This window comes from Chenopodium quinoa, unplaced genomic scaffold (assembly GCF_001683475.1).
Source record: "Chenopodium quinoa cultivar QQ74 unplaced genomic scaffold, ASM168347v1, whole genome shotgun sequence".
Classification (NCBI taxonomy): domain Eukaryota; kingdom Viridiplantae; phylum Streptophyta; class Magnoliopsida; order Caryophyllales; family Amaranthaceae; genus Chenopodium; species Chenopodium quinoa.
This window is the reverse complement of record NW_018743955.1, coordinates 6660371-6677230: the sequence shown is the minus strand read 5'-3', so window position 1 is coordinate 6677230 and position 16860 is coordinate 6660371. Positions and strand designations below refer to the sequence as shown.

Here is a 16860-nt window from a genome sequence, read left to right as displayed (position 1 = left end):
CAGTTGGTTATTTGCTTGCATGAGTCACTGTTTTTAAGGTTATGTTACATGGTTATCTGCATACTGGTCTTGTTTGCTGAACATTTTGTTTGTTTGATTTTCGATTCTTCGGCCCTTTTCAACTGAATTTCTAGGCAGTTTCTTGATAGTTTTCTCTTCTTTTTGAAAAATCTCCCATTCATAAGAAGGAATTAGTCATATTGCAGGCTAAGCATGACAGCTTAACCTCTAGCTGTATTTAAATCTTATAAATAGACAATTTTGTCTTGGTGGTTTTCTTGACACAAGTGATGAAAGTGACATATTAAGCTTATGGACTAAGCCGTCTCATTTATTATATGCCTCAACGTGCCCGCAACTCCTATTTGCATGTAAGTGATGTAACTGTGCGACACTCCCACCACTATGGTTTCTTGGTTTCATTGAATCTCATAAAATGTCTTCCTATTCTTAACAAGATGGCAATTTTCTGCAAACAAAGCGATCCCGATATGGAAACTAGTACACCCATGACCCCCAACTCCAAAGTTCGTCGTCCCCAATCTGCTGGAATTCCTCGCTCACCACGCTTGAGTCGTAGCAGCAGTGGTGCATCAACTGCTTCCACTTCAGAGTCTCGTGGGACATCCCCATATCGTTCCACAAACCGGGTTTCATCCGTTTCTCTTCCTGAGGTCCGTGCCTCAAGGTCTGCCACCTCATCCCCTAGACAATCAGTTCATCGGACAAGGTCAATAATCAAGACTAGAAGCGCCACTAAGGAGGAGAAAGACGAGGAAAGCTACAACAATATTCCTATATCCAAAGTCATAGGCAGTCCACGAAGGAGACTAAGCTTGGATAGCAAGGATTCAAAGGAAGATCACAACAATGCAAACCAGAGTAATTTGGCTAGGCTATTTAGGTCGAATTCTCATAACACAATATCGAAGGCAGTAGAAAGGTCCTTGATCAAATCCCCCTCTGCATGGGCCCTGTCTCCAGGCCGTCCATTGTCCGCCCCGCCTTTGGCACCAGAGTCACCTAAGGTGAAAACTGTAAGTGGGGTTCTGAAGTACTTCAATAAGCAGAAGAAGGTATCATCAGCTCAAGAGGAAGAATTTCACCAATACAAGATTATGCATAGTAGGCTGCTTCAATGGAGATTTGCCAATGCTAAGGCTGAGGCTGCTATGGCAACTGTTAGGCGAAAAGCAGAGGTCAGTTGGTTTATCCTCCCTTACATCTTCATTTATGTATGACATTGCTCATATCAGTCATATGTCAAGATCTATCTGTTATATGAGAACGATTGAACGTAAAGGAAATTTAGTAGAGGGCTCACCACATCACATAACCGAAAACTCCTAACCTTGGCCACCCTCGAAATCTTGTCTCGTTTTTTTTTTCTTCTTGTACAAAGGCTAGTGATGTAGATCAGTAGATAAAATACATAATCTAAGGCAGGTCGGGTTGAGGACCGGCCCATGAAACAACGAGATGGGTTGTTTCATGGGCAGGTGGTAGGTTCGGGCTGTCATAAAAATTGGCTACTAATGACCCACCCATTATATAACTTGACCAACTAACATAAGTAAATTGTAGCCAACATTAGCCCCTTTTTTGGATTGCCCTCTTAATCAATAATATATGCTTAGTTAAGATTTTGATCCAAGAAAAATACAAGTTAACAAACTAATTAATGCTATGTGATTGCATTACAGGGATTTCCAACTAATTTCATCACCCCATCTTCTAAAAAGAGGTACTAGTATATAAAGTTCTTTGTGATAGTTAAAGTTCTATAAACCTTTTTTAAACTTCTAGCCCTTATTCTTAGTTTTTATCAAAATCAAAATACGAAGTATCCTGCATTTACAAAAGAAAGACAACTTGTAACAAAAAGTAAGGGAAAACAATAGAAAGAAATGAGTGATCAATAAGGGAAAAATTAAAAGAAAAAGTGAAAGGGTGGTGGTGATCATGAATTGCCATGTTATGAGTAAAAACAAGACGTGTTAAGACACAAGATGAGACATAAAATGAAACAAAACGCTTAATACCTATAGAATATGGAGTAATAGTTTGAAATTTTAAATGATATGCTTATGTTGTGTCTACATGATATTTGACAGGAGAGAGTGTTTGGTGTATGGCTGAAACTATACAAAATGAGATATGCAATTGCTGAAAAGAGGATGAAAGTGGAAAGACTAAAGAAAAAAGTAAAGTTTCTTGAAATTTTATGCCCACAAATTGAGCTTCTCAATGAGTGGGAAAAATTGGAGAAAAAAAATTGTGAAGCTGTTGGTAGAGTTACCAGGAAGCTCTCTGCTTACTCTACTAAACTTCCATTAGTTGATGGTGCAATGGTGCGTTTCATATTTCTTAACCCTGGAATGCTAAGAAAATATTTTGCGTATATTCTCTATCATAAAATTGAATTCAGTGGATCGATGAAAGATGCATTTTTAAATGACAATAAAATAATGATATGAAAATTACTATTTTGATTGCTAATTTAAAATAAGTTGGCTTTTTGTATGCAGGCTGATATAGTTTCTGTATATGATGCTATGAAATCAGCTTTGGAAGTTGTAGAAAATATTGAAGACACCATCATAGACCTTCAAAATCAGGTTAATTTTTATCTAATAATTAATTAATCACCTCAATATCCTGTTATTTGTACATAATTATTGGTTCAAAATTTTTAATTTTGTTTGGGTTGTTCTTGCATGAATGCAGAATGAAAAAGCAAGCAATACATTAAGGGAGCTTGTGTATACTGTCAATCAAAACGTGGAATGCTTTCAAGATTTGGAGAAGGAAATTGCATCTGTTATGTCACTAGAGGTATGGTCTTAGCTCGGATTCAATTTTTAATGGTAGCGTGGTAAAAAAAGGTTCAGATATAAGCAATCTTATAATCAAACCGTACTCCTAATAGTAAAACAGTACTTACAACATCAATGTGTTATTATTTGTATGAATTACGACTATATATAGGGTATTTTGTAGTCCGTACTATGTTAATAAGCACGTACTTACTCCGTAATAGTCTAACGTAATTTATTGTGTGAACAGGCACATGAGAAAAGCTTGGTAGTACATCTCATACAGGGAAATAAGGAGCCAGAGGAAAGCCAGAGGAATTGTAAACATCACCTTATGAGAACTTTCAAAAACAAGGAGACAGCTTTAATTTTTTCTATGTTAAATGTCTCTTAATTTATTTGTTATGTATCAATTGATCATATTGTTCTTGCATGCTATGTCTATATCTAAAATTGCCCCCAAAAGTGGTGAGGCTGAAATTTTGTATGATGATGGGTCTTACAAAGGCCAAATTTTGAAAGAATTATATCAAAATTCTATAAATATATATACATGATTGAGCTAGAGCATAAGAGCATTATATAAGTCGCCTCATAATAGTACTCGAGTCTTGCTACATTTAAAAGCATGGCGATCACCAAAGCCTATCCAAGAGCCAGCATCCGAGCACTGCACCATCGACGTGCAGCTGCAGTGCTCGGCCTGGTGGGGGATGATAGATAGACATCCACAGCTAGAAATCTAGAGTGTACTTATCATTTCATCTTCTAGAGATATACTGTGTGCACTTGATAATTCTCAAACCGAAAGGAAATAACCTTTTTTAAGCTAACTTCATAATTTCTTTTGACTAATTCTAGCTACAATAGTAATGAATGGATTTATATTTGCTTTTTGAATAAATCTGCAATATAATTATCACCTCTAAAAAAGCACAAGCTGGCCACATCAAACAATACTTTGTTACAATTAGTACTAGAACAAAATCATTGCCTCAAATTTCCATCAAAAATCACTTCATAAAAACTATTTCTATACCACCCCCCACAATTTGAATCAGAAATTGAAAAAAAAAACCCAAAAAATAGAAAATAATAATTAGAAAAAAAAAAAAAAGATTAGTACTAATATTAACATAATTTAATTTCTTTACTTCTTTTCACCTAAAGGAGGTGCACCAACATTGTCATGAACATCAACACAACCACCAATTTCTATTACATGATCACCACTATCACCTCTTCCTAGACTAGGAGATTTTCTCTTAGGCTTGGCTTCTTGCAACATTGATATAACATCCCTCATGGATGGCCTATCAGCAGGGTTCCGACTTGTACAAAGTAACGCGACTCTAAGTACAAGCATCATCTCCTCTCTTACTGATGCACACGACGCCCCTGCATTTTTGTCTAGGACATCACTGATCCCATTTTTTGCCTTAATTTTGGTACGAACCCAATCTACAACACTATTTCCTTCACCAAACTCTGGGTGTACCGATCTTTTTCCGCTCAATATCTCCAATAGTACCACCCCGTAACTATAGATGTCACTCTTTTCATCAACTTGTAACGTATAAGCATACTCTGCATCATCCAAACACAAACAATACTTTAGTACAAAAAAAAGTTGAAAACATAAAGATTACTAAACTTAGCTTTTACTTAAGGTTAATTGAATTCACCTAAGTAATTAGTGGGGCTTACAAGCTTAGTGAATACAAACAAGAAGACAACTTTTTTTTTTTGTTTTTTTAATTTAACCTTAACCATGAAATTAACTAATAAAAAGGTGCTAAAAATGAGTCAATGCAATATATTGCACCAAAGATTATTACAAACTAAGTGTTTGACAAAATGGTGAGTAGGTCCAAATTTAAATGATTTTGAAAGAAAAAAAGCAAGAAAAAGCAACATCACGCGTAACAGTTGAAAGAGCCACTACTGTGTAAAATTGTAGTATATGCCACTAAATATAACACTGAGTTAACGAGTTGCTGAGTCAGTTCACTGACAAATGACAATAAGGAATTTTTGGTGTTTGCACTATAACTTTATTTGTTTGATGAATCAACATCACATATAGTTTATATAGTATTCCAAATTTCCATTTATGGGTAGTTTTAATTTTCGTCTGTCACCAAATTGTACAAAAAGAAGCATGCTTCCAAATGTTTGAATAAATAGCATACTTGTTGTATGTTATACACACTCTGACATACCATTACACTTTGGACCACATGCATGATTGAGTATTTTCAAATTTTAGGTTAGTTAGTTAGTTAGTTAATTAAATTAATGGTGTTTTTAAAACAAATTTAAGTGTTAAGAGTGAAGGAGAAGAGCTATACCGGGTGCAATGTAGCCGTATGATCCAGCAATGACGGACATAGACTCGTCGCTTTGTATGAGCTTGGCCACCCCAAAATCGGCCACCCTTGCCTCCATTTCGGCGTCTAGGAGGATGTTGCTAGGTTTTAGATCGCGATGAACAATGACTGGATCGCAATCGTGGTGTAGATAACATATGCCTTGAGCCACGCCAAGGGCAATCTTGTACCTAGTAAGCCAATCTGCTATTAGATTTTCTCCTTTGACCTTGCCATGCAACAAATCATCTAAACTCCCATTAGGCATGTACTCATAGAGCAACAATGTGCTTTCTCTATTACAACAACAACCTAACAACCTTACAATGTTCCTATGCCTTACATTGCCTAGCACCTCCACCTCGGCAAGCACCCCTCTTCGCCTCCTCAACGTCTCTTTTTGCTTGCCCCATAACTTTTTGATTGCTATGATCTCGCCACTAGGCATCTCCGCCCTATACACTGTCCCGGTGGCCCCCATTCCGATGATCTTATCACTCATTGCCAAGCACTCCAACACATCATCCGCGGTGAAGTTCAATCGTTGGAAGGCGGTCAACTTCCACGGACCAATCTCCTTACCCTCGGATATTTTACGGCTATAATTGGCATGAAAACACCTACTACCGGCAATCAACACAAATAGTCCAACCCCAAATGCTGCGGCCATGATCCAAACAATAGCCCCCGCGGTCTTCTTAGGCTTCTTATCCTCCATATCCGATGCTCCGGCCACAGGAGAACCCGACAAACACGGCTTCCCAATCAAATTACCACACAACCCCTCATTACCCATAAATGATGATGCATTCAAATTAGGAAAAATCGACCCAGAAGATGGTATAGAGACTATAGACCCCGTCAAAAGATTAAATGACACATTAAAAGTCTCCAGAGTTCTACAATTATCAAAATTAGAAGGAATACTCCCACTAAGATTATTATAAGAAAGATCAACAATATTAATAGAAGGAAGAGTAGAAATTTCCCAAGGAATAATTCCTGTCAACATATTTTTCCTCAAATTTAAGGAAATCAACTTCTCACAGTGCCCTATATTCCAAGGGATTGTACCCTTTAAATTGTTCCCTTCCATCTCAATTTGGTACAAACTTTTGCACCCATTAAAATCTGGGATATTCCCAGAAATCCCACAAAAAGAAGCTGAGAAAATCTGCAAACTAGGACTACCCCAAATCCCATTTGGTAATTCCCCACTAAAAAAATTCTCTGAAACATTCAAATTCATCAATTTGGGTGCAATCCCAAGATCATTGGGAATGTTCCCACTAAAATTATTTTTACTAACATCCATAAAAACAAGATTAGGCAAGTGTCCAAACCCAGTTGGGATACTTCCATTAAACAAGTTATTCTGAATTCTTACCCTCACTAATGAAGTGCAATTCACAAGTGATGTTGGTAACTCACCAGTAAACTGATTGTTGAACAGAATTAGCTTCTCTAAGGTGTTGTTAGAGCACAATTGCTCCGGCAAAACCCCGGTGAGGCGGTTCGAGGAAACGTCCAGTTTAACCAATTTTCCATTGGTACCAAGACTAGAAGGCAATGACCCATTAAGGTCATTATTCCAAAGAAGAAGGAACTCAAGCATTGGAAGCTCACCAACACCTTGTGGAATTTCCCCACTTAACTCATTGCTCAACAAACTTAGTACATTCAGCTCTTTGAGCTCTGAAATATACTCAGGAATCGAACCCGAAAGGCGGTTACCTGATAAATCAAGACATTGTAGTCTTTTCAAGTTGGATAGGCTAGATGGGATCACACCAGAAAAGTCGTTGGAAAACAACAACAATGCAGTTAAGTTTCTTAAGTTCCCAATTTCTTGGGGTATATTCCCAGATAAGCTACAATTTGAGATGTCTAAGTATTGTAAGTTGGATAACATACCCAACTCAATTGGTAAAGACCCTTCAAAATTGTTATACCCCATTTCAAGATGCTCAAGCTGAATCAAAGAAGCAAGTTCTGGTGGTATTGTACCATTTAGGCTGTTTCCTGCTAAATCAAGAAAGTTTAGGCTAGGAATATTGCCATACTCTGCTGGAATACCGCCCGAAAAGTAGCTGCCTCCGAGGTTAAGGTACTCGAGGTGCTGGATGTCTGGGAGATCAAGTGGTAAAGGGCCGATGAAGCTGTTGCTATAACCATTGAAATGTGTAAGGAATTTGAGCTTAGAAAGTCCTAGAGGAAAAGTTGAGTTATAGTTGTTATGGTTTATGTCAAGGATTCTAAGCTCTGATAATTCAAAAATTGAGGTGGGAAAATTACCCTCAAATGAGTTCTTGCTCAAATTGAGGGTGCTAAGAGAGTATAAATGGCGGATATCTGGTGGGATATCGCCGGAGAGATTACGCGAAGAGAGGTCTAAAGAGATGATTAAGGAGGAATTAAGGGCACATTTGATTCCTGACCAAGAACACCAAACAGGGGAATGATGGGGAGAAACAGGGGAAGAATTTGATAAAATTGGGGTAGGATCCCAACTTTTTAGGGAATCTTGAGGATCTTTGAGTGAAGATTTAAGGGATAGAAGAGAAAGAACTTGAATTGGGATTTGGGATTTTTGAAATGTGGGTGTTTGTGATTGAATTAGTAAGGGGAAAATGGTGAGGAATGAACAGAGAAAAACAGAGGAAAACAGAGAAGAAGAGAATTTCATGGTTTTTGAGTGATGAAAAATCTAAGTGTGGAAGAAAAGAAGTGAAAGAAGGTAAATTTAAGGGAAGAAAGAAAATGAAGATAATTATGATGATGAGAAATAGTAGAAGAAAAATGAGTAATAGTAGAAAATCTAGTAAGAGAAGAAATGGTGCTTTTTTGGAGTGCAGGGTGCAGAGGGTGTTTCATCATGAGTTTTTGGTTTGAGTGGGACTGAGAGTTGGAGAAGAGAGAGTGTGATATAGATTGACAAAAAGATAACCAAAAAAGAAATAACATGATTTTGTATTTTTTTTTTCTCATTTTTCTTTCTTTCTTTCTATTAACAACCATCACCACCTACCTATTTACCTCTTATTTTGAATAGTGAGGTTGAATATCACTACTATTTCAAAAACTATTCTTGTTTTTGATTGGCATGGGTGATATCATATCAATCAATATGACTTTTTTCTTTTTTTGGTGGTTCATGAGAAGGTGTAGAGAACATCTAATAGAATGCATAATTCTTATGTTACAATGTTGTCTATAGCATATATGTTCATGTATGTCAAACGGATAAATCAAGTAAAGTAAAGTGTTACCTAAAACTGTTTAACTGTGTACAATGTAATACATACCAGATCACGTATATTAAATTATGATAGGCAAAGAGACTAATGAGAACTTAACCTATTAGCTACTAATAAGAGTTTATGTACAGTAGGTCAGATTACTAAGATGGTCGGTAGTCCTATAATTTAATGACATATTTTAATCACTACTTATAAATTTTATTATCATAAATTTCATTATCATATTCATATCATGTCAAAATAATATCACGTACTCCATAGTAGAATTGTTCACATGACCACATCCATAACTCCCTAACAAAACAATCTTGGCCAAACATTAGAATTGAAAGCTCTTAGATAGTGATACTCTACTGAAATCTTTGAGATGTTTTAAGTAAAATTTCATCCTATTTGTTTGTGGTTTTGCTTCTCACATGTATCTATCTTGAAAGTTATTGTAGTTTTGTCTGCTTTGCTTCAATACTGTTTTATTTATCATTGGATTTTCTTTAATGTATTTTACCCAAAATAAAATAAAATAATATTTTATTTTCTTTATCTTTTTCTCCTTTTTCATCATTCCTTTGTTTCCTTTATCTTTGGCCATCAATATTGATGGGTATGTGTTAATGTTATTGTGAAAATTGTTTCACGCAGGATCCGAGAAAGCAAATTTCAAGTTCCCACCCATGTTTCCTCTGCTTCTCTTTTAAGTATTTATCTTTTCTTTTTTCTTTTCTTTTTTTTTTTCTTTTGGCACACCACTAAAAAAAATGAGATGAAAATTGATTAATGTTATTTTAATAAATGGATCATATTATATAAATAGTAATCACTTTAGGATTTGTCAGAACAATACATTAGGGAATGATTCCATTGGATTTAGGGATTATTACTATTTAAGGAAATTGGAATATCTTCTTTAAATTTATCTCAAAAACAAATCATCAACCAGTCATCTCTTAGGGCATATTCACATTTACTTAATTTCAGTTCAATTCAGCTCCAATAAGTTCAATTCAATTCAGCTCCTAATTTCCCTCTCTCATAAGATATTCATTTCATCTCAGTTCAGTCAGCTCTAATCAGTTCAGTTCAGCTCAGTTCAATAAATGTGACCAAGCCCTTAGTCTCTAATCCCAACTATATATGTGTGTGTGTGTGTGTATATATATATATGTATCCCAAAGAATATATAAAATGCTAAAACGTATTTTGTTTGTCAATATTAATTCTTGATTCACCTTGTGCTAGCACTCGATTAGACTTAGGACGTGTTCACATTTACTTAATTTCAGTTCTAATCCGTTCAGTTTAGTTCAGCTTCTAATTTCCCTCTCTCATAAAATATTCATTTCAACTCAGTTCAATTCAGTTCAGTTCAGTTCATAAAATCAATTACTCTGTATAATGGTAATGAATAGGAAGATAGACTATTTCATAAAATCAAAATGTTGAAAACATGCATGTTTGTATTATTGCTTATATTATAAATGTTGATGAATTTATCTATTACTCGTAGTATTATTGTTTAACCATTATCAATTTCAGTTCAGTTCAGCTCAGCTCCAATCAGTTCAGTTCAGTTCAGTTCAATTCAGTTTAGCTTAGTTCAGTAAATGTGAACAGACCCTAAATGATTAACCTTAATTATATCTAATTAAGCTTGAAACTTACTTTTATTAAGGAAAACACATTCATTTAATCTCTTTTGTCTTTTAATATAAAGCCAATTTTGCCAATTAGCATTTTTCTGCATGGCCAGTTGACCACACCAAAACATTAATCGGGTATTCCTTGTTCGGCCGAGTAACAAACACGATAACAGACCGAGTAACTCTTGAGCGACTGATCAGTAATCCTTGACCAACCAAGTAACCTATGATCGATCGAGTAATCCCTGTCCGATTAACTTTTGACTGATTAAGTAACTCATTGAGCACCAAATAACCCTTGACCAACCGATTAACTTTTCAATATTTTTTGGTGTTAGAGAGCCACAAGGGTGGGGTGAGAATCGATCTCAGGATCTCCTGAAACCGGGAGGGAAGCTCTAACCACTTGGGCTATCCCTCACTCTCTCAATATCATGATAAAATAACCTCGATTGCCAGGCACATATAAAACTTTGTGCTTTATAATCAATAGTAATATACCAAACGAGGGGAAAATACTTTGGACAAGGATTATACTACATGTCATTCTCTAGACTACCTAACTTTACGTAGTTAATTATCTTAAGCTTATTTTATAATGTTACTTAGTTTAACAAACCATGATTAGATGGCGCCAGAAATTCAAAATTAACAAGATGCTCTTTTTGTCTCCCATCCCCACCTCAAGTGAAAAATATGAGATTATGACCCTAGAAGGTGTACTAATTATTCAGCTAATTAGGTAAATTTAATTACTGTATATTTTCATACGTTAAATATGGTAACTTTTGCTATTATCTATGTTTTGACTTTGAGTAAAAGGTTAATTATTTACATTTGTCATGATGAGCAATTACCAATTTTAATGATTATTGTTGTTCTTAATTAAAGACAAAAGAATCATCATCTTCAGGTTAAATACTTCATGATTTCTACTTCATTTCCAATCAGAGTATTGTCTTAAATTAATACTCCTTAATTTGTTGCAGAAAATGACAGTGGAACAAATAAATAAATTCTAAGACAACAATTAATCATACATGTGACAATTATATATTTACTTTGCATTGTGATGTATAAAATAAAGCATAATGATGGCCAATTCTTTGTGGAACTTTTGGTGCCATGAGTTGTGGCCAATTGGCCAAGTCTTAAAATTCCGTGGGCCTTGCAGCTATTTTGCACAATTATATGAGCATGCAAGAACTCGAAATGTTATACTTGTAAATAATACGAAGTAGGTGGTATTAAATACTGCACCATATGATCTCCGTGTTTTAGTTGATACGTTTTGATTTTAGCACTATTCACTCACTCTCCTTTGATAGTATTTTGTGCTTTATCAGTAATGAAAAATATAATTGTACGAGATCTTGTTAGTTTCTTCATCACCATATATATTTTCAAAATATCAACTTTTTATAATTTTTACTTGTCATTAATTAAAGATATTAATGATTAAGGGCATGTTCTCATTGATTGAACTCAGCTGAACTGAACTGAATTGAAATGAATATTTTATAAGAGAAGGAAATTAGGAGCCGAACTGAATTGAACTGAACTGAAATGAATTGAACCGAACTGAAAATAAACGTATGAGAACATAACCTAAATTTGTACATTAGCAAATATGACTAAAGAAACGTGTCAACTAAAAAGAATCGGAGGAAGTATAAGATAGCATTGTTGTACCTTACATTATAAAGAATATAAGAAAAAAATTGTACGAAAATGAATATGGACCAACATAAAGTAGTTATACTCCGTACATGACAATATGAAAGTGTACCGCCATGCAAGTCTACAAGATGATACATCAAAATGATGGATGCGGGCATGCGGCTAACATGAATCATTTGTGCATATTGAAAGAATAGGATCGGATATATATTAGTAATATTGGAATAATGAGACATGCATTAACAAAGCAAAGAAAATCAACGAGGCAAACTTAGATTGATAAAGTATATATATTATACATTATTTGGCAAAAATGCCGATTCTATATCACATTTGCATTAATGATCTTATATAGTTACAATCGCGTTTATAACTAAGTGTATCTTCTAGTAGGTATTTCATAAGACATATACTTGGCTTCTAGAAACGGATCGATTTAGTACGTGGTTGCATGTACATATTACCTCTTTTAATTCACGATCAAGGAAGTAAATTTCCTTTTATTTCAATATGACTAAGGTCCAATCCAATACAAAAATTGACAATCCGCTCTCTAAAAGAACTAACTAATTAGGTTAATTACTTAATTAGGTATTAGCTTAGCCATGCTTCTTACATGCAGTCTAAAACATTATGCATTGTCCATACTTGATATCCTTCAATTCAATACGGAGTCAACAACAACCTAAAGATGGAAATTACCATATTGTCCTTAAACTTATACTAGCACAATCAAAATAACAAGGGCAAAAAAGGAAGACTATATACTACACATAGATAAGCTAGGTAGGTAGGCATCTTGAAAAAGAAAAACATGGTTAGGAGATGAATTTTGTAGAGGAACTCCCCGAAAAGCCAAGAAGATGATGTGAGGTCCACATTTTAATATTATTGTAGAGAGAACATCACTTTGTCTCCTTCATTCCCATCACTCTTAACATTATTTTTTATTTTATTTTTTTTCTTTTTTTATAAAAATCATGAATTTCTTACCTATCCTCCTACAAGGCTAGCATGTGTGTGTCGCACGTGCCTATTTATTTTCTGATTTTCTCGCGTGTAAATAAAAGGGCCCCAAAGATATTGCACATTAATGTTTGTCCTCACTCCTACTACGCATGATCGAAGCTCCGAATTGCCTAATTCGGATTATTTTCTTCTTTTTGGTGAAAAACTTCATAGAGAAATTTTGTTCAAGTTAAACCTTTTAATTTGAATTGAAGATGTAATTGCGGAAACACTAGTTTTTATGATCCAGGTGCTGCATGTATTCATCTAGGTGTAGTGCGAGTGTGTTCACAATCATGTTGTGCACGCAACACTTTATATATATGATGCACGGCTTGCACGCGTTTGAAATTGAACTTATGTCTTTAGTGTAACATGTAATGTATCTATACAAGTGACTAAGTGTACATGTTGTCCAACACAACATTCTAAGTGCGAATTCATATAAAATAGGGAGTAGTTTCTTTAAATACATTTTGCATAATCAAGCTAAGGAACGTTAATAAAGTTACCAAGTACAGAAGTCATGGAAGGTAGGCAAAAATTATCAAGTACATCAAAGGCCAGGGGCCAAGAATTTAGGCACAGGAATTGCACTGTTGTAGCCAAAGGACGGAACAAGGTGTGAAAACACCTCATCCTTTAAATAAAATAAAAAAAATGGTCTATATATAGCCAGTATGGGGTAGCATCATGACTCGTCTTATGAGCATTTCCACATAAGACAGGGCATAGCAAGCGTGAGTGTGTGACATAGACAAATGTAGGTGACTTAATGCATAAAAATTATCAGTTACAGGAGAAGTAAAGGTGGGTCAAAACATGGTTCCATTTAATAATAAATTAAACTTTGTCGGACCACTCTATCCTTCTGGAACCCGAAAATCTAAGATTGAAGGATGTAATAATCTTTGTATCAATAAAATAAATGGTTAAACTCTTAAAATACATGATTTCGAATCAATTTCAAAATACAAAGCTGAAGTCTAGCTTGAGAATGTGTCTGGTTCAATAACATGGTTATTTTGGAAACGTGTTTATGGTAGTCTGTAGTTGTTCTAAGAGATGATTCTAATCACCAATTAGGTATTCTAGGGTCTCATTTAGGTAATGGAAGTTCTTAATTGATCAATCACATCTTTCTTGATGTTGATTGTTTAATTTATATATAGTGTTATTACACCTAAAGCATTGGTTGTTTTTAATGAAATCGGTGTAATATATCATTTTGTATGTTTTTGTCAACCAAGTCTATTACTACGTATAATGTTTTCATGAAAATTCTAATTCACATTTTAATTAGTAAAGGAAGAAGCAAATCACTAAATTGTAAAGTTACCAAAAGATCGGATCAGAACCCTAACTAAGATGCAGGTTTATTTCTTATTGGTACCGAATACTAACGCAAAAAAGTAATTAAAGAGTGATTATCAAATAAGTTAAGAAGATACTTTGTAACATTAAAAATACAGTATAAAGTAAATGCATGGGCCAATCAAAAGTAAGCATTAGGAAATTTTTACAGAAACTAAAAATAATAATAATACTCGTACTATACAATAGCAAAGTACTCATATTAATTGAGCTAGACTTGAACTCGACTGATGACTGATGATTCAAATTGACACCTCTATGGCTTTACGTAGACTAAATTTGTGTGAAATGTGTTGGGCCCGTTAGCATAAAGAAAAATTTTGGACCCACGTCAACAATGTTTGTTATTGTGAAGGCTGTATAATACCAAAGCATGCCTTAGGGTGTTATAAGATGGGTAGATAGCTAGTCATTTTGACTTAAAACACAATTTGATTGAGTCTACGACGACATCCTTTTTTCTCATTGTAAACTCGAAAGTGGAGAACAAAATTATGACATTTTTGAAGGGGAGTGATGGCAACATGTGAGGTTTTCTCAATAAGTCAAGACTTTTAATTTATCTATGTAACATCAAGTGGTTAACCTTGTTGATTTTTTTTGAAGGAAATCACTTTTATTGATTTAACAAATTAATTATTGGATTTGAGTTTTTTTCCTAAGAAATTGTATCAATCTATTATTTTAGCTAACGGTATTGAAGTTGAACGTTTACCTATCTATAGTTATTTATTTTCACTTCTTACCTGTACGTTTATGTGTGGATTAGTTAAAAATCCTCTTTTTAAGAACTACTAATGCCTTCAAAGACTTATACACATGCCACTAACAAGATATTTACTTTTAACACACATATATATACACTTACATAATATGACATTAATTGAACCTTTGTTTTTCTTTCTTTCTTTCTAATTTTCCTATAGATTTCACCTTTTAAAATTATTTTGTTATAGGTTCTTTGGAGACATCTAATTATTTTGTTATAAAGTTAAACATTTGACCCTAAAAAAGAAGTCGTGACTTGACCCCAATAAAATGAAGATAATTTTAAGTGTAACCATTCTTGATACAATAGTATCACAGTTCTTTTCATTGCATGTATTCGTGGAAATCCTCCGTAGTAGTATTCTTTTAATCGGACTGGACCAAATCGATTATTATCATGCACGCAACAGGATAATTGAACAATCATATTACTCTTCAGTTTATAATTTTCCTAATTACATTTCTCTTTGGTGAAAAAAAAAAGGCTAAAATTCATACTCCGTATTGTTAATATGTTACTCTGTATTACGACAAACTTTTGAATTAATTGGATGTACAATAATATATTGTACATTCGTTATAAAATTATCCTAAAATAAGCAAAAGTTACCCTAATATGAATAGAAGTTATTTTGATATAAATAAAAGTTACAATTTTTTTTTTTTTTTGGTGAGAAGTTACAAATTATTTATACTTTATTGATAGAAGTTAGCTAAAAAATCGTAAATATGACCCCAATATATAGTAAATTACTATACACCAGATGTATACAAAAGTTACTCATAACTTCACAAGTATCGTATTCGTATACATCACCACCGTACCTTTTGTGGTTCGCTATGCACCAGAGATAAATAAAGATTAAAAAGATAAAGTTTGTCTACATTCGTTCTCTCATGGAATGCACTTCCATGTTCCAACCTACAAATAGCTGTTCATTTACCAAAGTTAAATTGATATTAATGGATAAAACATGTATGTCATTCCACTAAAAGCAAAAGTTAAATTGATAGTTACAGCTTCTTTAGGCAGTAAAAAAAAGGTTTACCAGTAATTAAAATAAATTAACACCACCTAAAACTTTAACTAAGTAAATAAGCAGTGGTATTCCATGTTAATCTTTCTAGTACTAAACTAATCACACAATTGAAATCATTATTAACAAGAGGATCTTTGTGGGCTAAGAGAATTTGAGATCACAACAAAAGTATGGTAAATGATGTGGTCCATATATAATCATTGCTTAAGATGTTCTATCATTAAAAGTTGCTTTGGTTTGAAGATAGTATTAGTAGCCAAGAGATAAATCCACCACCCACTACATTTTTAAATAAAAAAGTTAGAACAAGACAACTAAATGATTTACATATTGTAAAGTAATCTTATAATAATACGTATTATGGTTTATTGAGCATATATCACATTTTTAAATACAAAAATTTGAACAAGACAACTAAATGATTTACAAATTGTAAAGTAATCTTATAATAGTATGGTTTATTGAGCATGTATATTTATTACTTTTATGGTTTATTGAGCATATATTTTTGTATATTTATTACTTGAGATTTCTAAATATCTTAAAGTATAATCGATTATACCTTACAAATACAATTATTTTTTTTACCTATATGTTTCAAAGATCCGACACATGAGCAAAAAAAAAAACCGTAGTACATAGTACCATGCAGTAAAATTAATTTGTCAAAAATAAAAGGGAGTTTAGTCTTCTTAGCATTGGATATTCAATCTAAAATACTAGTACAAAGTACATATGTAAGAAAGAAGTTTTGGATATTCAATCTAAAATACAAAGTACAGATGTACATATGGAAAAAGAAGAAATTTGTCTCATAATCATCGTTTAAAGTTTGTGCGACTTGTCAAAGGTTTCCATGTGAATTTAGAGTTGATTACAGCCATTATATGATCATATATGATATATGT

General features: G+C 33.7%; 2 protein-coding genes across 2 annotated transcripts; one reads left to right on the top strand and one right to left on the bottom strand.

Annotated features, from left to right (window-relative positions):
* Positions 1 to 34: 34 nt before the first annotated feature.
* Positions 35 to 3387, top strand: LOC110689293 (QWRF motif-containing protein 7-like). The gene is made up of 5 exons (XM_021866041.1): positions 35 to 1199; positions 2115 to 2351; positions 2529 to 2618; positions 2728 to 2835; positions 3067 to 3387. Exons 1-5 carry the CDS (start codon positions 339 to 341, stop codon positions 3208 to 3210), a joined length of 1440 nt encoding a protein of 479 aa, XP_021721733.1. The 5' UTR covers positions 35 to 338; the 3' UTR covers positions 3211 to 3387.
* A 321-nt stretch (positions 3388 to 3708) lies between these two features.
* LOC110689292 (leucine-rich repeat receptor-like protein kinase TDR) lies at positions 3709 to 8208 on the bottom strand. Its single transcript, XM_021866040.1, has 2 exons — positions 5168 to 8208; positions 3709 to 4403 (listed from the first exon to the last, which is right to left on the bottom strand). The coding sequence occupies exons 1-2, from the start codon at positions 7869 to 7871 to the stop codon at positions 3967 to 3969; spliced, it is 3141 nt and encodes a 1046-aa protein (XP_021721732.1). The 5' UTR covers positions 7872 to 8208; the 3' UTR covers positions 3709 to 3966.
* Positions 8209 to 16860: the final 8652 nt, after the last annotated feature.

Excerpts from the sequence above, each read along its gene's own strand:
- LOC110689293 (XM_021866041.1), top strand. The coding sequence starts at position 339 with ATGCCTCAACGTGCCCGCAACTCCTATTTGCATGTAAGTGATGTAACT. Across the intron at positions 1,200-2,114 it reads CTGTTAGGCGAAAAGCAGAG|GAGAGAGTGTTTGGTGTATG; the intron begins GTCAGTTGGTTT and ends GATATTTGACAG. Across the intron at positions 2,619-2,727 it reads TCATAGACCTTCAAAATCAG|AATGAAAAAGCAAGCAATAC; the intron begins GTTAATTTTTAT and ends GCATGAATGCAG.
- LOC110689292 (XM_021866040.1), bottom strand. The coding sequence starts at position 7,871 with ATGAAATTCTCTTCTTCTCTGTTTTCCTCTGTTTTTCTCTGTTCATTC. Across the intron at positions 4,404-5,167 it reads ATACGGCTACATTGCACCCG|AGTATGCTTATACGTTACAA; the intron begins GTATAGCTCTTC and ends TGGATGATGCAG.